The 21,304-nt window shown below is 36.3% G+C and overlaps 7 protein-coding genes across 7 annotated transcripts; 4 read left to right on the top strand and 3 right to left on the bottom strand.

The window, feature by feature from the left end:
• The first annotated feature begins 1,054 nt into the window (after nucleotides 1-1,054).
• LOC106381076 lies at nucleotides 1,055-2,468 on the top strand. Its single transcript, XM_013820936.3, has 2 exons — nucleotides 1,055-1,458; nucleotides 2,012-2,468. The coding sequence occupies exons 1-2, from the start codon at nucleotides 1,111-1,113 to the stop codon at nucleotides 2,219-2,221; spliced, it is 558 nt and encodes a 185-aa protein (XP_013676390.2). The 5' UTR covers nucleotides 1,055-1,110; the 3' UTR covers nucleotides 2,222-2,468.
• A 7,807-nt stretch (nucleotides 2,469-10,275) lies between these two features.
• Nucleotides 10,276-13,227, top strand: LOC106381077 (polyadenylate-binding protein 5-like). The gene is made up of 7 exons (XM_013820937.3): nucleotides 10,276-10,787; nucleotides 10,858-11,639; nucleotides 11,738-11,815; nucleotides 11,894-11,983; nucleotides 12,069-12,389; nucleotides 12,483-12,704; nucleotides 12,790-13,227. Exons 1-7 carry the CDS (start codon nucleotides 10,457-10,459, stop codon nucleotides 13,018-13,020), a joined length of 2,055 nt encoding a protein of 684 aa, XP_013676391.1. The 5' UTR covers nucleotides 10,276-10,456; the 3' UTR covers nucleotides 13,021-13,227.
• On the bottom strand, nucleotides 13,030-14,403 carry LOC106379352. Its single transcript, XM_013819330.3, has 3 exons — nucleotides 13,974-14,403; nucleotides 13,734-13,898; nucleotides 13,030-13,515 (listed from the first exon to the last, which is right to left on the bottom strand). The coding sequence occupies exons 1-3, from the start codon at nucleotides 14,341-14,343 to the stop codon at nucleotides 13,286-13,288; spliced, it is 765 nt and encodes a 254-aa protein (XP_013674784.1). The 5' UTR covers nucleotides 14,344-14,403; the 3' UTR covers nucleotides 13,030-13,285.
• A 1,550-nt stretch (nucleotides 14,404-15,953) lies between these two features.
• LOC106381080 (hypoxanthine-guanine phosphoribosyltransferase) lies at nucleotides 15,954-17,283 on the top strand. Its single transcript, XM_013820940.3, has 3 exons — nucleotides 15,954-16,340; nucleotides 16,575-16,739; nucleotides 17,024-17,283. Exons 1-3 carry the CDS (start codon nucleotides 16,041-16,043, stop codon nucleotides 17,120-17,122), a joined length of 564 nt encoding a protein of 187 aa, XP_013676394.1. The 5' UTR covers nucleotides 15,954-16,040; the 3' UTR covers nucleotides 17,123-17,283.
• On the bottom strand, nucleotides 17,257-17,796 carry LOC106381082. Its single transcript, XM_013820942.3, has one exon. The coding sequence runs from the start codon at nucleotides 17,789-17,791 to the stop codon at nucleotides 17,390-17,392; it is 402 nt and encodes a 133-aa protein (XP_013676396.1). The 5' UTR covers nucleotides 17,792-17,796; the 3' UTR covers nucleotides 17,257-17,389.
• A 226-nt stretch (nucleotides 17,797-18,022) lies between these two features.
• LOC106381081 (embryogenesis-like protein) lies at nucleotides 18,023-18,817 on the top strand. Its single transcript, XM_013820941.3, has one exon. It carries the CDS (start codon nucleotides 18,183-18,185, stop codon nucleotides 18,654-18,656), a length of 474 nt encoding a protein of 157 aa, XP_013676395.1. The 5' UTR covers nucleotides 18,023-18,182; the 3' UTR covers nucleotides 18,657-18,817.
• LOC106381078 (protein PIGMENT DEFECTIVE 338, chloroplastic) lies at nucleotides 18,809-21,078 on the bottom strand. Its single transcript, XM_013820938.3, has 8 exons — nucleotides 20,209-21,078; nucleotides 20,036-20,110; nucleotides 19,887-19,958; nucleotides 19,726-19,806; nucleotides 19,546-19,643; nucleotides 19,330-19,455; nucleotides 19,195-19,243; nucleotides 18,809-19,066 (listed from the first exon to the last, which is right to left on the bottom strand). Exons 1-8 carry the CDS (start codon nucleotides 21,001-21,003, stop codon nucleotides 18,893-18,895), a joined length of 1,470 nt encoding a protein of 489 aa, XP_013676392.2. The 5' UTR covers nucleotides 21,004-21,078; the 3' UTR covers nucleotides 18,809-18,892.
• Between the last annotated feature and the right edge of the window lie 226 nt (nucleotides 21,079-21,304).

Genomic DNA, 21,304 nt, shown 5'->3' with positions numbered 1-21,304 from the left:
AAGACAAAAGGAATCAACCTTAGGTTTCATATCCATTCAATACAAACTAGGAGTTTTCATGCTCCATGCGCAGAAATAGTAATTTTTAACATAACATTTTTTATTTCAAAATAAAATTTTGATTTATATTTCAATATTATTAATTTATATTTTAACTTCAATAGTTATAAGAAATCATAAACGTATTTTTGTAATCTTATTCTTTTTGATTTGGTATAATTATTTAAATTTGATTTGATTTAATTTTTAATAAAGATAAAATTAGATTTTATAAAAATAGTTTTAATATATTATTGTGTTTAATGATTATTTATTTTAAATATATATATATATATATATATATAAATCTTCCCATCTAATTTTAAATATATACATATATATATTTACATATAAATATAAAAACTAATAAATTTGAGAGTTTGTTTGTTTTAGTTAAACTAAAAAATCTTTTTGTTAATTTAAATGATGAAGATGAACGGATAAATTTAAATAATGTTTAAATATTTAACTATCAAATTTTTTTTGGATTAGTGTTACTTTATTTAGTTTATGTGAGATACACATATATTATTATTTTAATTGTGATATATGAATTATTAATATATTTAATAGTTTACCATAAATAAATATTTATATGAAAAATTGACATTAATGATGATATATGAGTTATTTTTATTACCATATTTAAAATCTCTGCAGAAAAATTTAAATTTTTATAAAGAAATTTTACATCTCACAATTAATATGATGTCATGTCACTATTTTCTAAAACCATGTCATCTATTTTAAGTGTTATGTATCTTTTTTTCAGTGAGAATGATTGTATTGACGAGGTAGGTATAAACCACTTCGCAAATATATCGTAGGGAATATTAATATCTCCGATGGATGTGAAAAAAAGGAAGACGACCGAAGTAGACAACCGCTGGTAACCGCATATACCAATAGTTAACGGGCCGTCGTTATCCTTTAATAACCATTTAGGCCCATTATAAGGCCCAACTCTAGACTACTCACACAAAAACGACGTCGTTGCGTATCCAATATTTGTTTTTGCTTTCTTCGTTTAATAACAGAAAACCTTCGATCGCTCCGGCGAATCCCTTTATCATGTCAATAGGAGCGATGCAGGAGATCGAAGAGACTGCTCCGTTAATCGACGATTCTCAACCCAGCGGCGAAACGAGATCGCAATCCGCGACGACGAAGGTGCCGGAGGTGGAGATCCATCTGTATCGAAGTGGGAAAGGTCCGATCGACGTGTTCAAATCGAATCTCGGAGGTTGGGAGCAGGATCAGCTCGAGGTTCGAGCTATTCTCGAGAAATACGGATTGAAATCGATCTTCGCTTTCAACGTCGAGAAAGGTCGAGGCGTCCCGATCCGATTTCAAAGGAATGGCCGGTCTGTGCTGACGTACAGAGATGGTGCCACCGTTTACATCGACGGCGAACCTCAGGTAATCTCTCTCTTCTTCCTTCGGATTCTTCTGATTGTTTTTGATTCTGAGTTGACTTTCGTATGAGGAAGGAAGAAGAAAGTGAGCGAGTTTCATTAGCTTATGTGATTGTGTTTGTTCAGCCTTACTGATTTATTGAATAGATTTATTTAATATAGTATATGAATTTTTGGTGAATTTTGCTATAATTACAAAGTAATGTAAACCTGGTCTGGTGGTGATTAACTTGAGGCCAAAATACAAGAAAGTTCCGGCCACCGGAGAATTGACATTTCGGCATTGCTGGGACACGGGACCAACACGTAGAAATACGTGACTAGTATGAACCATTTCTGCAGGGTCAGTATACCACTGTATAATTCAAAAAAAAAAAATGTAGAATATAAATGCAATGCTTCACAGTGTTGTTTTTATGACTTGTCTCGTTGAGGTTATCGTAGCTAATAAGAAGATAGAAACGTTAAAAATATGCATCTTTAACCACACAGAAGGTTAAAAATTATAATGATTTATCTAATGACGTGATTTGTTTTGAACGATTCTTTGTTTTCAGGATTCTATGATCCAACCCATCACAAGAATCGTGCTCGGAGTAGTGATTGCTACGCTGTTAATAACGTTTCTAATGAAGGACCCGCCAGCGTGGATCAAGAACAACATCTCCATTGGGAACTTCCCTCCGTGGGTGCTCGCGTGCATAGTAATAGTATTCACCCGAGCGAGGAAGAGAACCAGAGACTTCTTCAGGAAGTATGGGTGGTAGTTTCACAGATCTTGAACACTCGTCTTGGCTTGAAATGTGGTCGATATTGTAGTCTTCCATCGACCATATATAGAGATGTTATATCTTGTCTCAACCCTACAAGTTCCCTTCCCTTGTTAACCACTCTTTGTTTCTTTGATAAGGCGTCATGCGCCAATTTGCTTCCTTTCAGAACCAAGAGAGAGAGCAATCATTGTCTCCGTTTTGTATCTTGTTGAACTTGATAATTTTCATGTGTATTATGCGACGTGGAAACTGATACTAGAAAACCTTGGTAAATATGAATTCATGTCAATGCACAAATTTTAGATATACTAGACAAGTTTGGGAAATATCTACAAACGATATACAGAATCTTTAACTTGAATTTGTATATGGGTCAAATGTCAATATGTTGTTACAGAATAATTTTCTGTAATGAGAAAAAGTTAATTATTAAGAAAAGAGTTGATGCAGCATCTACGAAAATAGGCATGTACAAACTAAAATAGCAAACAAATGATGGATACAGTTTCATTTGAAATGATCAAATTGTTCCAAATATTATATAATATTTAAAAACTATAACTGAAATCAAAGATATAGCTAAGTTCTATTAATTTTGTATATCTTTGGAATGATATTCTTATTGGATATGAGATAAACAAATTTACTATTTGAATATTTCCTCCCATCACTAAACTGCAAGTTGCTAACTAAGAACTTGAACTAAAATTTTGTATATGATATCATTTTGTCTCCATAATAAACTGGTCAAATCGTAAACGACTCAAAAACAGAAAATAGTCTGATTTGATCAGTTTGTCTAAACAAAAAAAGTCTGATTTAATTAGTAGAATAAAATATTTACGTTATTACCAATTCTTAAGTATGCACGAAAGGCGACTATAAATAACAAAAGAAATATGTACTTCCATTAGAAAAGAGTCAAAAAAGGACATGTGGCATCCACAAATTCATTCTAAACTCAGTTTAATCATATGTAAATAGTAATACAAACCTCGCTATGATAAACAAAATGTATTCACTCGGAAAACAGGACATGTGACATCCACATATTCTTTTTAAACTCAGTTTAATCATATGTAAATACAAACCTCACACTATGCGATAAACAAAATGTACTCACTCGGTTCATTTGTTTTACATATTAGTGATGGATATTCAACGTGAGTTTGATGATACCTTTTCGAACATATAATGATGATATCATTCCAAATATATAAACAAATAAATAGAAAGTAATAACGATGAATTGTCCTATTCATTCAAACTACGTATGTCAAATCAAATTGTCCTATTTTGCATTGTTTATGATTTAACAAGTTTTTATGTGCACAAAAATCTTGATAACATTACTAATCACCTTGATTACTTTCTTGAATACTAGTTAATTTGCGTACATGTGTGGAATGATATTTGTGTTGGATATTGGAGAAAATATTGTTAATAATCAAGTTAAATATTTTGTCACTAATATTAAAACCAAAAGATGAGTCCGTCACCACAAAAAGCCTATAGTACTATGTCTTATTCAACATTTTCTTTATGTTTCTTTTCTACATTCAACATCTTTTTCGATCATTGAACATACATTCAAATTCTATACTTCCCAATGATTTTGTTTTTGTTTTGTTTTTAAGATCAACACTTTATCCATCTAATTATTTTATTTTATATTCTTATATGTTTTAGTTTTTTGATAATATTTTAATAGCTAAAAATATTATATTTTTTATCAAAAATAAATATGATAATTATTTATTAAATTAATTACAATAACTAAGAGTTAATTATCTTGGGTTTGTATTTAAAATAAAAATAAATCATAAAGATATAAATAAATTTTATTTGAAAAATAATTAGAATAATAAGATTTTGAAATATATAGTGTGAATAAAAATATCAACAATTCAAAAGCAAATAAGTTAATAACATGTTGTGGATGTAGCTCCACCCTTTGAGTTTTTAACGAATTGAAGAAAATAATTGTAAATAATTCACGTCGTTTTTATAATGTTAACAACATTTTAATTAACATAATTCAATTGTTAAAAAATTATACAGTCTAATGCGAATTTTGACGTAAAACTTGGTTTTCTGACCGAAGAGACACATCAAACTCAGATCTGTCGTTATGAATATGTGACATCCACACATTCGTTTTGAACACAGTTTTAATCATTGTTAAGTATGAAAACACATAGTGAACCACATAAAACTTCGTCAATTTATAGTTTAAGATCTCTTGTTTATGATAAACAAATGTATTCACTCGGTTCTCTTGTTTTACATATTAGTAGATATTCAACGTAAGTTTGACAATAACTTTTTAGATACCATATATATAACGATGATATGATTCATAATATATAAAAAAAAATCAATAGAAAGTAATAACAATGAATAATTCTAACTATGTCAGATCAAATTGTCCTATTTTTGCCTTGTTTATGATTTGACAAGTTTTTTATGTGACAAATACGATAGTCAAATCACAAATCAAGCTTAAGTCAAATCACAAATCAAACTTAAGTTAAAAAGAAAAACTGCATCTAATAAAAAAAAAAAAAACCTCTCTCAGTCACATCTTTCTGCCTGATATCTCTGATGTGAAGTCCTCTCAGTCATCATCTTACTGCTGCCTGATGTGAATACTACCATCAAACACAGTGCTAACAAACACAAACGTAGCCCCACATATACATGTTGTATTGACCCTGATGTCATCATCGCTCCATGAAAATAACCTCCGGTACTCAAAACCTTGCAAAACTCGAATATACACTTTCCCGCTATAGCGAACACAAAGCAGAGTGTCGGATCCACAGTTGCAGGTGTATTCTGCCTCCTTGAAGTGTTTCCTCCAGTTGACTTCAGATGCCATCGCAGAGAAGAGAGAAGAAGAGATAGAACACAATTTGAGTTTGAGTTTGAGTTTGAGTTTGAGTTTTAAACACAGTTTAAACATTTTAAACACAATTTTAATCATTGGTAAGTATGAAAACACATAGTGAACCACATAAAACTTCGTCAATTTATAGTTTAAGATGTCTTATTTATGATAACCAAATGTATTCACTCAGTTCTCTTGTTTTACATATTAGTAGATATTCAACGTAATTTTGACAATAACTTTTTAGATACCATATATATAATGATGATATGATTCATAATATATAAAAAAATCAATAGAAAATAATAACAATGAATAATTCTAACTATGTCAAATCAAATTGTCCTATTTTTGCCTTGTTTATGATTTGACAAGTTTTTTTTATGTGGACAAAATCTTGATGACATTACTAATCCATTGATTACTTTCTTGAATACTAGTTAATTTGTTTGTTTATTTGAAATGATATTTGTATTGGATATTGGAGAAAATATTGTTATAATCACGTTAAATATTTCATCAATAATATTAAAACCAAAAGATGAGTGAAATAGATTTGTGTTCTTTATAAATAAGAATCCTAAAGTACAAGTAGATTGTAACAAATCCACATCGCTTTTTACAATGTTTACAACACTTTAATTAGAATTAATGTTTGATCTGTTCGTGTGCGTGGATGTTTGTTTTAACATAGATATATAAGTGTATTGAAACACAATAATTTAGTGGTTGCACTTGCACTATTTGGTTTAATATTGCGATAATATATTGTGTTATTAGTTCTTGTTACATATATTTTTATTGGATGTGTGTTGGATTAGGTATGTAATTATTCAAAAATATTTTAGATCTAGCATAAATATACTTTTAATAACTTAAGTTTACAAAAATAACTTACATGTTTTACTATACAATGAAAATTTAATATAATATATTGCTAAGTTTCATGTCAAAGTTTAAAACCACATACAAATATATTTTAAAATAATTTCAACGTTTACATTTAATTTAGGATTTATATAAGTCTACCAACAAAAGAGTAAACACAATTAGGACATTAGTTATGAGTCATAACACATTACGAAGGAAATATGCTTTACTAAGATAGTAATGGAAAAAGCCCACAAAAGAATCAATTAGTCAGTAGAAAAATCTAACAATACTAAAAGGGAGATATGTTCAATGAAGAAGGTGTCCACGTCACTTTGAAAAATCGACCAATAACAAATAATTGTTTTGCCATGTCATCCGTAGTAAGCATGAAACTAAGTTTTGAAGTAACCGGACATTTTTGTGGGTTCATAATTATTCGCCATGGCCCATTTAGAGCCCATTTAAAAACAAGTCTTCACTCCGTCTCTTCCTTTCGTCGGTATCGTTTCGCATCCCTTCAAATTGATGATTGTTATATGAATTTATCACGACCCACTTTCAATAGGAAAATCTTTCAACTCCTCATGTCGCCATTTCAAATCTCTCGTGATGGTTTATTGTTCCATTCCTTCAGCTCCCCCAAATCTAACAGTCAATTAAATTCAATCTTAAGATCTCTCTCCAAGCCCTTTCTCAAAAAAGAAAGTTTATCTCTCTCCCCTTCTTTATATGTTTCACTATTATCTCCCTTCCTTCGCATTAGACTCTCTGTATCTCCCCAAAACTCTCTCTACAAACTATAATGTTTCAACCTTCAAATCGCCAAGACAATGGTGGTTCCGACTGATCTCCTCAGCAACTCTGAATCATGTCCGATGATGTCTTTATCTACTATGAATGTTATCGTCACTTCACTTTATAGTTTATACAAAAGAAGTGTTTTCTCATTGCAAGCATGTTTTCTCATATTATATAACATCTGAGATGGAAAGCTTTATTTTGATTTTCTATTCAATTTAATATACATGGTGAATATTTTATCCATGTTTTGAGTTTTTTGTCCATGGTTGTTGACACAGATACTGAAGCTTTTTCTGTCTTTTTATTAGTCTGATGTCAGCATATAAAGTATAGAAGATGATTCATATGAGTCCGTGACCGCAGAAGGTGCACTAACAAAAAGGCTAAGGCGTGTAAACATGAGAGTGACAGTGAAAGTGACTCTACCAGCTTGGATTCTGACTCTGGCAGTGACAGTGGAGAGAAGAGAAGAAGGGAGGCAACAAAGAAACACAGTTGAAGCAAGTTAAATAAGTGGCTTCTGAATCTGAAGTTGAGAGTGACGACAGCTAGAAAATTAAAAGTTACCCAAAAAGAGTTGACCCTCCAACCAATCAGATTCGAAAGAAGGGACAAACATGATGAACAAAGAAGAGGTGGGAGAAAGAGGTATGGCTCTAATTATTGTTAGCGAGTCTGTTTCTTAGAATGAGAAACAACAACTGCCCAAGAAAGAAAAAGCTAACAGTGGAGGACAAAACCCGAAAAGAGATGTCGACAATGTAGAGTCCACGAATCTGAAGAACAATTATAAATGCGCTTCAAGTGGCAAGAAAGCTTCAAGAGTCTCTGATGACAGTGACACCAAGTAGGGGAACAAGAAACAAGTGTTCAGTAAAGTAGAAGTTTATAGTGGAGGAATGACGCAGAAAAGAGGGGAAGAGGCTGGATCCAAGCATAATAAGGAAAGATATATATATAAGTGATTCCCGTGGCAAGAAAATTGCAAGAAACTCTGTTGACAGTTACTCTGAGTATGCAAACAAGAGAAAGCTGAAGGATGAAAATTTACCAAAGAGGAGGACACACATAAGGGAGGAGGTGGAGGACTACAATCAGACCACGGAAGGGACATGTATAGACGACGATGCTGGTCAGAGACGTGGAACAGTCAAGGATGGCTATATAATAAGCATAATATGGATAGGTATAGAGGTTGAGCCAGCGGTGAAGAAGATAATGACATGGATTGATATAGACAGAGTCTTGAAATGGTTAAGATGATGATGGCGACCACAAACGTGACACGGACAGGTACAGAGGCGACCAGGAGAACAGGTTTAGAGGTGATGTGGCTGCTGGAAAAGTTATCAGGGCGCGATCAAGTGAGAAGGTTTAAAATGTGATTGAGATTAATGATTTTGTTTCATATGTACGATTTAAGCTTCTCATATGCTTGTTTCAATGGGTTTGTAACAAATAATCCTTGCATGTTTGTCACAACATAACATATAATGAATAGCAACCAGGCTAGATCTATTAGAACACTCTCCATTTGAATGGAACCACTTAAGTTGAGTCTCACTGTCACAACTCCATTTTTACATGATGTATCTGGTTGGTAAAATGTGTACATCAGAGGATTTTTTGCGTTTGTGTAACCGAGAATTTGACGATTTGATTTGCAAACAATGCCCTTCTAAAAATATTTCTGGTTTACTCTGTGAAGCTCTAATTTTATGGTTTAAAGTTTCTTTAAGATCTTTTTTTTCAACTCATGATCACAACGTATAGAATATTTAAAAATCAATTTACAGTTAGAACTATAAAAATCTTAACATTATCGTAATATCATATTTCTCAAACTAAAATAGTAAGTAAATTTATTAGTGGTGTATCCGGGCTTGACCTCAAATGTTTTTGAAAAGACACAAAATAAAACAATTACTGAATTAACGGTAAGCTATCAGTTTGAGTCATTTCTGATGACATATAAGTAAAATGCTAAGAATCAAAAGATAACAAAAATATAAAATTGCAGTGCGATAAATTGATGTTTTCGAATTGCCAAAAGAATGTCTAAAATATAAGCAACATATATTGAATTTAATTTAGAACGATCAGCGCAACAAATTAGTTAATGTATCATTTACAATATATGTCACCAAATTATAAATTCTATACTTACACTAAATATTTTACATAAATAGTTTTAAATATTTAACAAATCATACTCTTAACTAAAATAAATTAACTTACCATTTTATATAATGAAAATCAAATTTTATTTTAATTTATAAACTCACAGATGCTTACACCAAATAGTATATAATTTATAAACGACAAAATAAAAAAAAATCAAGAAATCATTTAGAAAATATGTGGAAACATGAAAATGGATCAAACATTAAATAATATTAAAATGACAAGTGTTGTATGAAACAAATTATATTTCAACAAATTAAAATATTCAAATCCGCGCGTAGCGCGGTCAAATCTCTAGTTTATCTAAAAGGAAGAAGAAATGTGGATGAATCACACAAAATATAACACTTAACTATATCTTATGTTCGTCATAGAATATATTTTGAAGCAATTGGTGGTAATCTAAATTTTAGGAATTTGTTAGGAATTTGTTCACATATGAAATGTAGTTTTATTACAAGTACAAAATAAAGGTTAGGGACTTGATTTTCAATTGGTCTATATTTCAGCACTATTTTGTTTACATATTAGATGGTGATAACTTATTTAGCACCTATAAATAAAGATATTATATACAAAAATGATTGCCTTTTTACAAAATAATTAATATTTTAATGTACTTTTAAAATATTCGTGTAGGTGAGAAAAAGTGATACCAAATCTAGAACCGGTGGATTACTTAAACAGGGTGCATTAAATCTATAATCACCGAAACATGACCAGTGATCTACTGAATTAGAATAGTAATTCCCATAATCATAATTCATAACATGATCAGATGTGCATTTGGCTGTAATATATATAATTTGATAGGGTCAACATATGATACCACCTTGTAATATGTTTTTAATTATAAGATCAAATGTTTATGTCAACAAATGATTTTGTAGTCAGCCCAAATAATTATTGTTGATAATGATATAGTGTTAGTGTTAGTGTCAATGTTAATGATGGACTATATAATTAATGGGCTTTTGGCCTAGATTCATTGTTTCAAAATGAAATTATAAATGACAATTATCTAACTAAAAGTTTTAGATTTTAAGAGATTTTAATTATAACTGAATGGCATAAACTTCAAATGGAAAAAGAAAAAAACTGAATGGCATGTGTAATTACTAAGATGAAGTAAGGTTTATTTTAAAAAGAATATTTTAGTTTCAATAATATAGATAATTCAATAGTAAAAAAAATGATTCAGTCTAATGTCCAACGTAAAACTCGGTCAAAAGAATGAAGAGACACAAGATGATCAAACTCAGATCCTTAAGACCGTTTCGTTGGTTAGCGAATGTATAAATGCACACAACATACCTTCCACTCTCTTTACTCCTTACGTTTCTCTCTGAGAGTATAACCTAAAAACGGAAAAAAATCAAAACATCAAATAAAAAATAAAATCTCACAATCTGGAAAACACACACAACACACGCGAATCTCTTTCCACAACACCGAAAAAAACACCTAGAGATCATCTACCTATGGCGGCGGCGGTTGCATCAGGAATTGCCCCGACGACGGCGATGGTTGATCAAGTCCCTAACCAACCAGCGGTCACGGTCGCGTCTCCTCAATCCGCGACTCCGTTCACTCAGGTAGCCGCCGTGGCTGCAGCCGCTGCGGCTGCAGAAGCGTTACAAGCGCACCCTAACTCGTCTCTCTACGTGGGAGATTTAGACCAAAGTGTCAATGAGGCACATCTGTTGGATCTGTTCAACCAAGTTGCTCCTGTTCAGACAGTTAGGGTTTGTCGTGATCTCACTCGCCGCTCTCTTGGTTACGCTTACGTCAACTTCGCTAATCCCGATGATGGTACTTTTAATTTAAATATTATTATAATAATAAAATGATTATAATATTGTTATTTTTTTTATTGTAATAGCGATGCGAGCGATGGATAGTCTGAACTACACTCCCATCAGAGACAGACCAATAAGGATCATGCGTTCGAACCGTGACCCGAGCACGAGACTTAGCGGTAAAGGCAATGTTTTCATCAAGAACCTGGACGTATCGATCGATAACAAGGCTTTGTACGATACGTTCTCGATCTTCGGGACTATACTCTCTTGCAAGGTGGCGATGGATGTTACGGGAAGGTCCAAAGGTTACGGCTTTGTCCAGTTTGAGAAAGAGGAGACTGCTGAGGCTGCTATAGACAAGCTTAACGGAATGCTGCTTAATGACAAGCAAGTGTTCGTGGGACACTTTGTGAGGCGTCAGGACAGGGCTCGGTCTGAGAGCGGGACGGTCCCTAGGTTTACTAACGTGTATGTGAAGAATCTTCCTAAGGAGATTGGTGATGATGAGCTGAAGAAGACGTTTGGGAAGTATGGTGACATTTCGAGTGCGGTTGTGATGAAGGATCAGAGTGGGAGCTCGAGGTGTTTTGGGTTTGTGAATTTTGAGAGCCCTGAGGCTGCTGCGGTGGCGGTTGAGAAGATGAATGGGATTAGTCTTGGGGAGGATGTGTTGTACGTTGGGAGGGCGCAGAAGAAGTCTGAGAGGGAGGAGGAGCTGAGGAGGAAGTTTGAGCTGGAGAGGATCAGTAGGTTTGAGAAGTTGCAAGGTTCGAATTTGTATTTGAAGAATCTTGATGAAAGTGTGAATGATGAGAAGCTTAAGGAGATGTTCTCTGAGTATGGGAATGTGACCTCATGCAAGGTTTTTGTTCTTGATCCTAAAACATATTTTTATAACCATTTATTAGTTTAATTATACATAGACTAAGCTTAGGTGTTTTGTTTATGGCCAATCTTTAGGTTATGATGAACTCAGAAGGTGTGAGCAGAGGGTTTGGTTTTGTTGCTTATTCATGTCCTGAAGAAGCTTTAAGAGCTGTAAGTGTCAATTAAATATTCAGAATAATATACATTTTACTTATACTGAGTTGTTCGTCTGCCATGATGATTATACAGATGAATGAAATGAATGGTAAGATGATAGGAAGGAAACCTCTTTACATTGCTTTGGCTCAACGCAAGGAAGAGAGGAGGAACCACCTTCAGGTTCTTATCCCTCTCTCTCTCTCTGAACTGTATGTCTTGTAATGATAGTGATTCTTATATTCTATTTTATGTTTTCTTGTTTCAGACTCTATTTTCCCACATGAGACCTAATGGGACAATGTCGCCAATGGCATCACCAATGCCTGGGTTCCATCACCACCCACCAGGTGGTGCAATGGCAGGACCACACCATCCTATGTACGTGGGCCAGAACGGTCAAGGTCTGGTGCCGTCGCAGCCTATGGGGTACGGTTACCAGCTTCAGTTCATGCCTGGGGTGCGTCCAGGTTCTGGTCCAGCCAACTTCATGATGCCTTACCCTCTTCAAAGGCAGAACCAGCCTGGTCCCCGTGTTGGGTTCAGGCGTGGTGCTACTAACATGCAGCAGCACTTCCAGCAGCAACAGGTATGTAATGCTTGTTTTGTTTAGATCAATGGATAGTAGCAAGCTTGTTATCTTCAACTTGGCTAGGGGTTGTTGTTATTTTGAAACTGGCAGATGATGCAGCAAAATGCAAGTCCGGGTATGAGATACATGGGAGGCCCGGGGAACAGTAGGAATGGAATGGAAGGAACTGCTCCACAAGGGATCATCCCTTTGCCATTGGATGCATCTGCAATCTCTCACAATGCTTCTCAAAACCCACAGAAGCCGCCACTCCTCCCCATTTCTAAGCTCATGTCTGCCTTGGCTCTGGCTAACCCTGCTAGTCACCCACAGGTTTTTTTCCTTGTGATTCTCATATCTCCTCTCATTAGATTATGCTTGTTGAAGATTCTGAGTCATTGTGAATTGATGATGACAGATGCTCGGGGAGCAGCTTTACCCACTTGTGGAGAAGCAGGAGCCAGTTCATACGGCCAAAGTCACTGGGATGTTGCTGGAGATGGACCAGGCCGAGATCTTGCACCTTCTTGAGTCACCTGAAGCTCTTAAGGCCAAAGTCTCTGAGGCCCTGGATGTGCTCAGGCTCTCTGCTAATCCACCAGCTGTGTCCTCCGTTGATGACCAGTTCGCACCCTCGTCAACCGAGTGATGATCTGACTTATTTACTCAAGACATTATTTATTCTGGCTTTATTAGACTTCAAAAAAACTTTTAGGAACTCTTTAATCTCTCTTTTGCAACTTTAGTTTGTTTATGAGTTCAACTCTTATCGTTTCTTTTCTTTTGAGACTTCTACTCTTTAGCACCTTTATGTAGTTCTTGTTTTTTGAGTCTTTATCTAATGATTTAACTCAAGCAAGTCTTTTTCTCTAATCTGCAACCTCCTTGTCCTTAAACATAATACTGTCTCTAATCTACATGAAATCGGGATGTACCTCATCATCTACAACCTGGTACTCTGAACTTGCATCCGTAACACCTCTGTCCCATTCTCCAACACTATCATCCTTCAAAGCTCCTCTTGCTGCTTGGTGTTCTCCCTCGTCATCTATCAAGTAAGCGTCCCATTTCGACGTTGGCTTAGTAACTCTTTCTGGTTTGAAATTTCTTTGCTCTGTATCCTTGTTCCTCTTCATCACATCATCTGAACATTCAAAGAGCATAAGTAACTACACTACCTTAAAAAAAACATCTTAGTAAACAGAACAAATGTAAGTGAATTTCAACAACACTAAGTGTTCAGAGGTTCACAGCTCTCACCAAGATAGTGTCTTTGTATGTCAAACAAACAAGATTCGGCTCAATTTGAAAATGATGATTATACAACTTTCTAGTCTAGAGATGTAGCAGAATTCTTCTTACCTGAACGAAGATCTGGACATTTGATGCTGCGTCTGGAGAAGGAGGGCTGGGAGAGGCCACCTTCGTCTCTTTTACCTGATAATGATCCACCACCAGCCTTAGAGTAGTTGTTCAGCTTGGGCCTTTTAAACATGTCCTTAGGCATCTCAGTCACAATCTTCAGATCTGAAACAAAGTATCATACATTGCTCTCTCAAGATGCTAACACACTATATATTTTCATCTAAACGCATTGAGTACCTTCTTCTTCTTCGCCGTGTTCCTCTACAGTTAATCTACACCGTTCATTAGGTGGATCGGAATCGAGATATTCACTCCAGCCAGATCGCTTCTTACCTCGAATCTCCTCAGCCTCCTCATCGTCTTCAACCTCCGAGAACGTATCTGCGACCTCCTGCTTCTCCTCGTCGGCGACTTTACGAGACATGTTGAAGGACTGTACGAAGAGACGAAGGTCCTTGGCCTTGTAGCCCTGAGCGAACACTTTCCGCACGGATTGTTTCTGATTGCAGATGACACAGACCCAGTTGTTGCTGCTTTTCTTCTTCTGCTTCACCTGCATCGTTGAGCATTCGCAACATTGTAGAGCGAGGAAAAGAATACTCGACATTTTCCTTCTTCTTCTTCTTCTGCTCTCTAGGGATTTTGATTTTTGGTTTTAAAATGTATTTTCGTTCTTTCAAGCGTTTTTCAGCGCCAATTTGGCGAATTTTGGGAAATTCGAGATTATTTTGTATCCGGTTTGGTTAATAGCACATTTGTTTTAGTTCAATTCGGTTATTTTAGTATTGGGTAAAGAAATACAGAGAGTTCCGGATACTTATTATGAAGTTATGATATCAGGGCGTCAGAGATTTAGGCGATATATATCAAAATGACAAATCTACAAACACGTATTTAAAAAACTCATTTAAAATCTAGTATTATTGAACTTGACATTTTATAAATTACTCTGAAATTGAAAATATTTTAAGTTGTGGAATTTTAATGTTTTTAAGGGATTTTAGAGTGTTTGGATGAAGTTTCTTAGTTAAAAAAAAAAACTCAAATCTCATAGTTTTAGGTGATATTCTAGAGTGGTTTAACAAAAATCATTTTATTCTCTGCAGTTCCTTAAAATCATCTAAAACCTCATTAAAAATCAAATCACCTCAAATTTTAGATTGAATACACCCCCTTAAAGTAGATCTTAGGTGGATTGTTTACAAAAATTTGGTTTGCCTGGATAGTAAAATTAAAAGTTATATAATATCCAAAAGATATCAGGCTCAGGTTGGTTTTAATTTAGATAACTAAGTCGTTTATATAAAAATAGCATATAGTAGTCGAAATAATTAGAAGAGTTATTAATAATTTTAAACAGATTTTCATTAATTAAGTTTTCAGGATACATATAATTTTTTTTATTAACGTAGGATATCCCGGACCTACGAATTATATTTTAAATATTAGTATATTCAATTTAATTTTCTGTTTAATTTTCATCCGATGCAATTATTTTGAAATATATATATAAGTATGAAACCGTTCTGATTATTCAAATTAGTTTTTTTTTTAAATCCAAATTTTTATTCAACGCGGTAAACGAGAATTCAGATCCGATTACAAACCTCATTTGAACAAAAATTTCCAAATTCAAATATTACATTCTAGCTTCGTCCCCCCCAATAAATCTGGCATATTCCGCTAATCCGTTCTAAAAATCGTTAGGAGTCGGTTACCGTTCTCAACCATCAACGAAGATCATCCCAAGAAGGTGAGGTTTCTTCCGGATGTCGGGAATTTTTGAGTCGTCTTTGCAGTAGGTAGTTTCCGAAGAACTCCTCGGATTAGTTTGGTATCTCTTAATTCGATTCGGTTCAGTTTGATTATTTTGATTCGTTAATGCGCACAAGTATACTGTAAAAAAAATTAGCAAGCTTCAGAAAAAAAAAACTAAATACAAAAGTAAAAATAATTTTTTTTTTTGTTTTTAACGCGGAGCTAAAAAGAAAGCTGGCTAATTAGTAATTACTGGTTGAGAAAATAAAAGTAGTTAACCCGGGAACCATAATGTTAACACTGACTGGTAAAAAAAGCTGCGGACTTGTAGAAAATTAATTAAATTCCGCTCTTATGTCACACCATTGACTACCTTAATTATTTGATTTGATTCGATTCGATAAGATTCTTTTGGTTCCACATAATACAGACTAATGAAAAATTAGGAAGCTTCGGTTAATTTTGGTTAACCGCCCGCGTTTTCTTACACTCGCAATTCGCAATCAACACTCAACCCTAAAAACCGTAGGTGGAAGAGTAAAGACCATGTCGCTAGATAAGCACATAGAGAAGGTGCTTCTCAGCGCCGAAGTAATCGCTGAGCGGGTGGCTCAGCTTGGATCCGAGATTACCTCTGAGTTCTCCGGCGACTCAGATCCTCCTGTTTTCGTCGGAGTAGCCACCGGTGCTTGCCTCTTCTTGGCCGATCTCGTCAGGCGAATCGACCTTCCCATCTCCATCGATTTCATCAGAGCCGATTCGTATGGCTCTGGAACAGTCTCCAATGGATCTCCCAGGATTTCATTCGACTTGAAGCTGGACATCACGAACAAGCACGTCGTCTTGGTAAGTAGTCTCCGTTCGATTCATCTCATGTCATGCAATCTCAGATTCATATGAATTTTTTGAAAAGTTTGATTTTTTTTTTTGTGTTTAACGTATTAAGAACATAGTAGTGATACGCGAAACGTGTAATTAGACAAGAGACCACCTTGGACGTTGTCTAGGTACAAGCATTAGAAGTTCTCACTGCCTTTTTTTTTGTTAACTAGCTATGATGTTTTGTTTTCTGTTTTTAAGGTCGAGGATATTGTGGATACTGGTAATACAGTCAGCTGCCTGATAGAGCACATGACACTGAAGAAAGCATCATCTGTTTCGGTCTGTACTTTTCTCGACAAGCCATCGAGAAGAAAGGTTTATTTCAAACTGGTTGGAGACGGGAAGTTCTACAGTGGTTTTGAAGTAAGCTGCTTCTACTCGTTTAAGTGTATATGGTTCAGCAAATGTTTGCATAAACCATAAGATTTTAGCTATTTAGAGTCTGGATATTTGATGCAGAGAGGATATTTAGAATAAATATCTTATTTATTTAGTGTTTTATTTAGAGTTTAATATTGTGTGATCTTTTAGAGAATAGATGAGATCGTGGCATGACAGTGTTTCTTGATCTTCTTTGTTCAGTTGTTGAGGAATTACGGGCTTAAAAAATATTCGGTTTTTCATGCCGTTGTGTTGAACATGTGCAGTGTCCAGATGAGTTTGTTGTGGGCTATGGCATGGACTTTGCAGAGCAGTACCGCAACCTACCTTACATTGGCGTGCTGAAGCCTGAATATTACATGTGATCAAATATTACATTAACTGAATTTATTGGGCAGTCATGAGAAGTTTTGTGACCTGGCCCCTTTATATTGTTGTTCAAAGCAGTGAAATACAAAGTTATACTACACTTTGACAATGATTCTTATGCAAAAGCTAATGCAATAAGGTTTGATATGTTCGTTCAGCAAGAGCTTCACACAATACATTATATTCCAAGAAATAGAGATACAAACAAACATATGGTAATAACGGACAATAAGGTAAGGATGTATCTTCTTTCGTTTGCTTTGTTACTTCCAGGTGAGCAGAGGAAGAGAGTTCTTGGCCGGAGGAACAACAAGTCCTTCAGAATCATACAATATAACACCTGAGAAATCTGGAAGCTGGCACTTTCCACCCATGAGAATGTTCTTCTGCCACAACGGACCACGTCTCTGATCCCCACTCAGCAGCATGCTCGGCTCGCCGTTGTCTGGCTCATAAACACCACCAATCATCATCGTCATGTCGCTCTGGAGATGTATAACCGGTTCATGATCTCTATAGCCATAGCAGGCGGTCCAACGGCGAAGCTTCCTCTTTGAATTAGAAGCCATACCTGAAACGCCAGACGCGAGCTGTTTTGCTGCGGCTAAACCCAGTTGGAAAACTGAAGGAGACTGCGTTTTGGATGCTGGAACGGTACTAGCCATTGATGTAAGCTGGATTTTGAGTTGATACTGTCTTTGAGCTTAGGGGTTTATGTAGTAGTAGAAGTCAGTGGAAATGGAGTGGTTATTAGTCATGAAAGGTCAGTGAGAAGCTTTTGGTTCAGGTTTAGGTGCTTATGTGGTTTGGTTGATGGTTTGACCTTAACCAGTCTTCTTTTGACTTTGTTGTGCGACCAATGCCGTATTAGGACTTTCTCCACGTGGCAAGTTTTTTTTGTGTGAACTTCTTAGTGGGCCTAAATTTAAAGCCCATTAAATCCAAAACTCTCTTCCCCTTCTTCTTCTTCCTTCTGTAGGCAATCTGAAGTTCATTTCTTTTCTGCGCCGCCGACAAACAGATTCTCGGAGGGAACCTAACGCGGCGGAGGAAACCATGCGTCGTCACTCAGCAATCGCTCTCCGAAACTTATTCTCCAGAAGCTCTCTACGAATCTCTCAGAATCTAAGCGCTACCTCTTCTCCAGCTATTGTAAACTCGCTTGGCGATGTCTCCGGTCGTATCCGTTCTCCCTGTTCGACATCCAATCTCATCAAAGCATCATTCGGCCCAATGATTCAGAGGAGATTCAGCACCGCTGGCTCGCCGCCAGATGTGAACAAGGTGGTGGACGAGATCAATCTGAAGTTCGCGGAGGCGCGTGAGGAGATAGAAATGGCGATGGATGCGAAGGAGACGGTTTACTTCAACGAGGAGGCGGAGTGCGCGAGAGCAGCCGTGGCGGAGGTTATGGAGATGTTCGAGGGTTTGCTCGGGAAGGTAACGGAGAAAGAGAAATCGTCTTTGCAGCGATCCATGGGGTTGAAGATGGAACAGCTCAAAGCTGAGCTTCAACAGCTTAACGAATGATCGATTGATTATGATCTTTGATTATGTGAAGAACGGAAGAGGTTAGCAGAACATTTCCTCTACGGTATTATTACCGAACCATTGTTCTTGTCTTATTCAATAAATGTACTCGTTACCGAGCAGCTTCGTTGTGTGTTTTTATGAGGAAGAACTTGGAATAATTTACTCATAATAACATATAACAATCGCAAAATTCAAATTGTACAACAGTTTCGTTAACAGAATCTGCGAATATGTCACTGACTCTCAAACTTGAACCAGTCCCAGTTAGCATAGATTTCTTCATCCTTTCCCTGAGGGAAGCTGCTTGTGATCGGAGGACGATCAGTAGAAATCTCGCTTCTTGTTGTCACCGTAGGCATCTTTGCTCTGTACTTCTTTGCCATCTCTTCAGCCTCCATAAACACTTTCTGCATCAACAAGATTACAGTATAACTTTTAAGGGACATAAATGGCGTTTTTTTGTAATAAAATAGAACATGTTTATGCCTGTTATGAGTGAACGAACACTGTCAGTTAAAGGTTTTGCAAGTTGTACCTCTCTGTTGGTGATGAACAAACCCGGCTCGCTTTCAAGATCTGCAATGCTGTCGAGACGAAGAAAAAAAAAGTAGGAAGAAACATGTTTAAGCTGTTACTGAGGACCAGTGAGTTTTGGTTGCGTTTTTTTTACCTGAGAGAGATCTTGTCTGGAAATAGAGATTTCACAACCAGAACCTTTAAGCTTTCGTCCACCTGAAGCACATCGCTAACAGATCCAATTCTTCTGCGGGTTATGTTAGAAATGTGTAGCAGTCCACTGTGAAAACATGCATACGAAATGAAATCAAAATTAGTAGTCACATTGAAAGAGAACAAACTTATAGAAGCAGTAGACATGAACACTAACCTTCTACTACTTTCTCCGAGTCTGACTTGGGCTCCATACGGTAAGATTCTGGCAACTGTTCCTTCTAAGAGTGTTCCTTCTCTAAGGTACCGCTTCTCCTGTTACAACATCATGCCACATATTACTTAAGTCTCGTCATTGGTTTTCGGTATCAAGACAAGACCCGAAAACGATACCAACCCATGCTGTTTTTTCACTCAGTATCAAGTCGTTTTTGTCTTCATTCAATCTCGTAATCTGTACAACCAATCTACGACCCACCTAGAACGCACAAAAAAACAGCATTCAGCAAAAGAAAACAAAATGGGTTACAGCTGAAGAAGAAGAAACTCTTGCTTTACGTTTTCCTTCAACTCCGTGAAACTATTCACTCTCTTCACCAGCTCCTGCTTCGGAATAAACCCTCTCAAACCCTGAAATCAAACCAACTAAATTCCATCAATCATCCACTTCAATACGTACGAACTCTAAACAAACATGTGAAGCCTACCTCAATCCGGGTAAGGAGCCCTCCAGTATTCCACTCAGTTATCTTCACTTCAATAGGCTCATTAATCTGCTTAATCTATCACCACACAATAACCCACCACTCTTACATTATCATCTTCATCATACACCAAACCAACAACAGTTCTTTGAAATCAAAGGCACAAGAATAAGAACCTGCCTAACACGGTGCCAAGCGATTCTCCGAAAGTAACGTCTGGAAGAAAGCAAAGGCCTCCCACTCAACGTCCTCCCCAAAACCTCCGCGAAAATCACCGTCCCTATCTCCACCACAGGCCTCCCTTGCCTTGCAAACTCCATCACCTCAACACCATCATCCTCCTCATCCTTAACAATCCCCATTTTACCATGAACCAAGAACTCCTCAGCGTCGTACTTCAAATCACACAGCAAGTAATCCAACTCTTTGTCGTATAACGGAAGTATCTCCTTCGTCAACATAGTCCCCAACATATCCGCACCTATACTCACATCGAGCTTGTCCTCGTTACCTGAAACCACAACTCCAACGACAAATTCACCCGGCTTGGGATCGTAATACTCCACGGTGAGTCTCTCCGATTCTTCGTCACCTTCTTCTTCTTCTCGTTCTCCATGCTTGAAGAATTTCAAAAACGGCTCAAGAATCTCGTCGTCGTCAGGCTTCTCCTTATCCTCTTCCTCGTCCGGTTTCTGAGGATTAGGCCTGTTCAATAGCTCAAGCTCCTCCTCCTCCTCCTCCTCCGCCGCGATTCGAACATCGGAGACGCCGTCGCGCGAGCAGAATCTGATCCCGTAGGCTCTTCGAGCAGCGAAGCTGCGAAACGGAGAGGGGGTTAGGGCTCTGTGAAACTGAAACCGAGAAGCTTTCTCCGATGGTTTGAAGTGGATACAGTCTCTGACGTCGCCGGAGCTGTGAATCGAGGAAGGGAAGAGATGAGACTTAGATGGCTGAATGAGAAGCGTTTGCATCTTCTTCTCTTTCTTTCTCTCTTATCCGCCGCGCAGAGGATTCTTCAAACGGTTTTATTTTATCCATTTGCCTTTTCGCTGGTTTTGCAGAAAGTGTCCTCTAATTTTATACAATTTATTAAATCGGGCAGGAAGTTTGAAATGTAACATTGGAGCCCATACTGGTCGAATTTAACAACGAGCTTTTGACGACAACTTAACAATAGGCCCAACATTGAAAATGGACCTTAATTAGTGTGGTTATGCGTTTAATAAGATTGGACCTGTCTCTTATATGGGCCCTCGCGTTTATTAAACTTGC

This window comes from Brassica napus, chromosome C6, assembly GCF_020379485.1.
Source record: "Brassica napus cultivar Da-Ae chromosome C6, Da-Ae, whole genome shotgun sequence".
Taxonomy (NCBI): Eukaryota; Viridiplantae; Streptophyta; class Magnoliopsida; order Brassicales; family Brassicaceae; genus Brassica; species Brassica napus.
The sequence above is the reverse complement of the archived record's forward strand: the minus strand, read 5'-3'. Positions and strand labels throughout refer to the sequence as shown.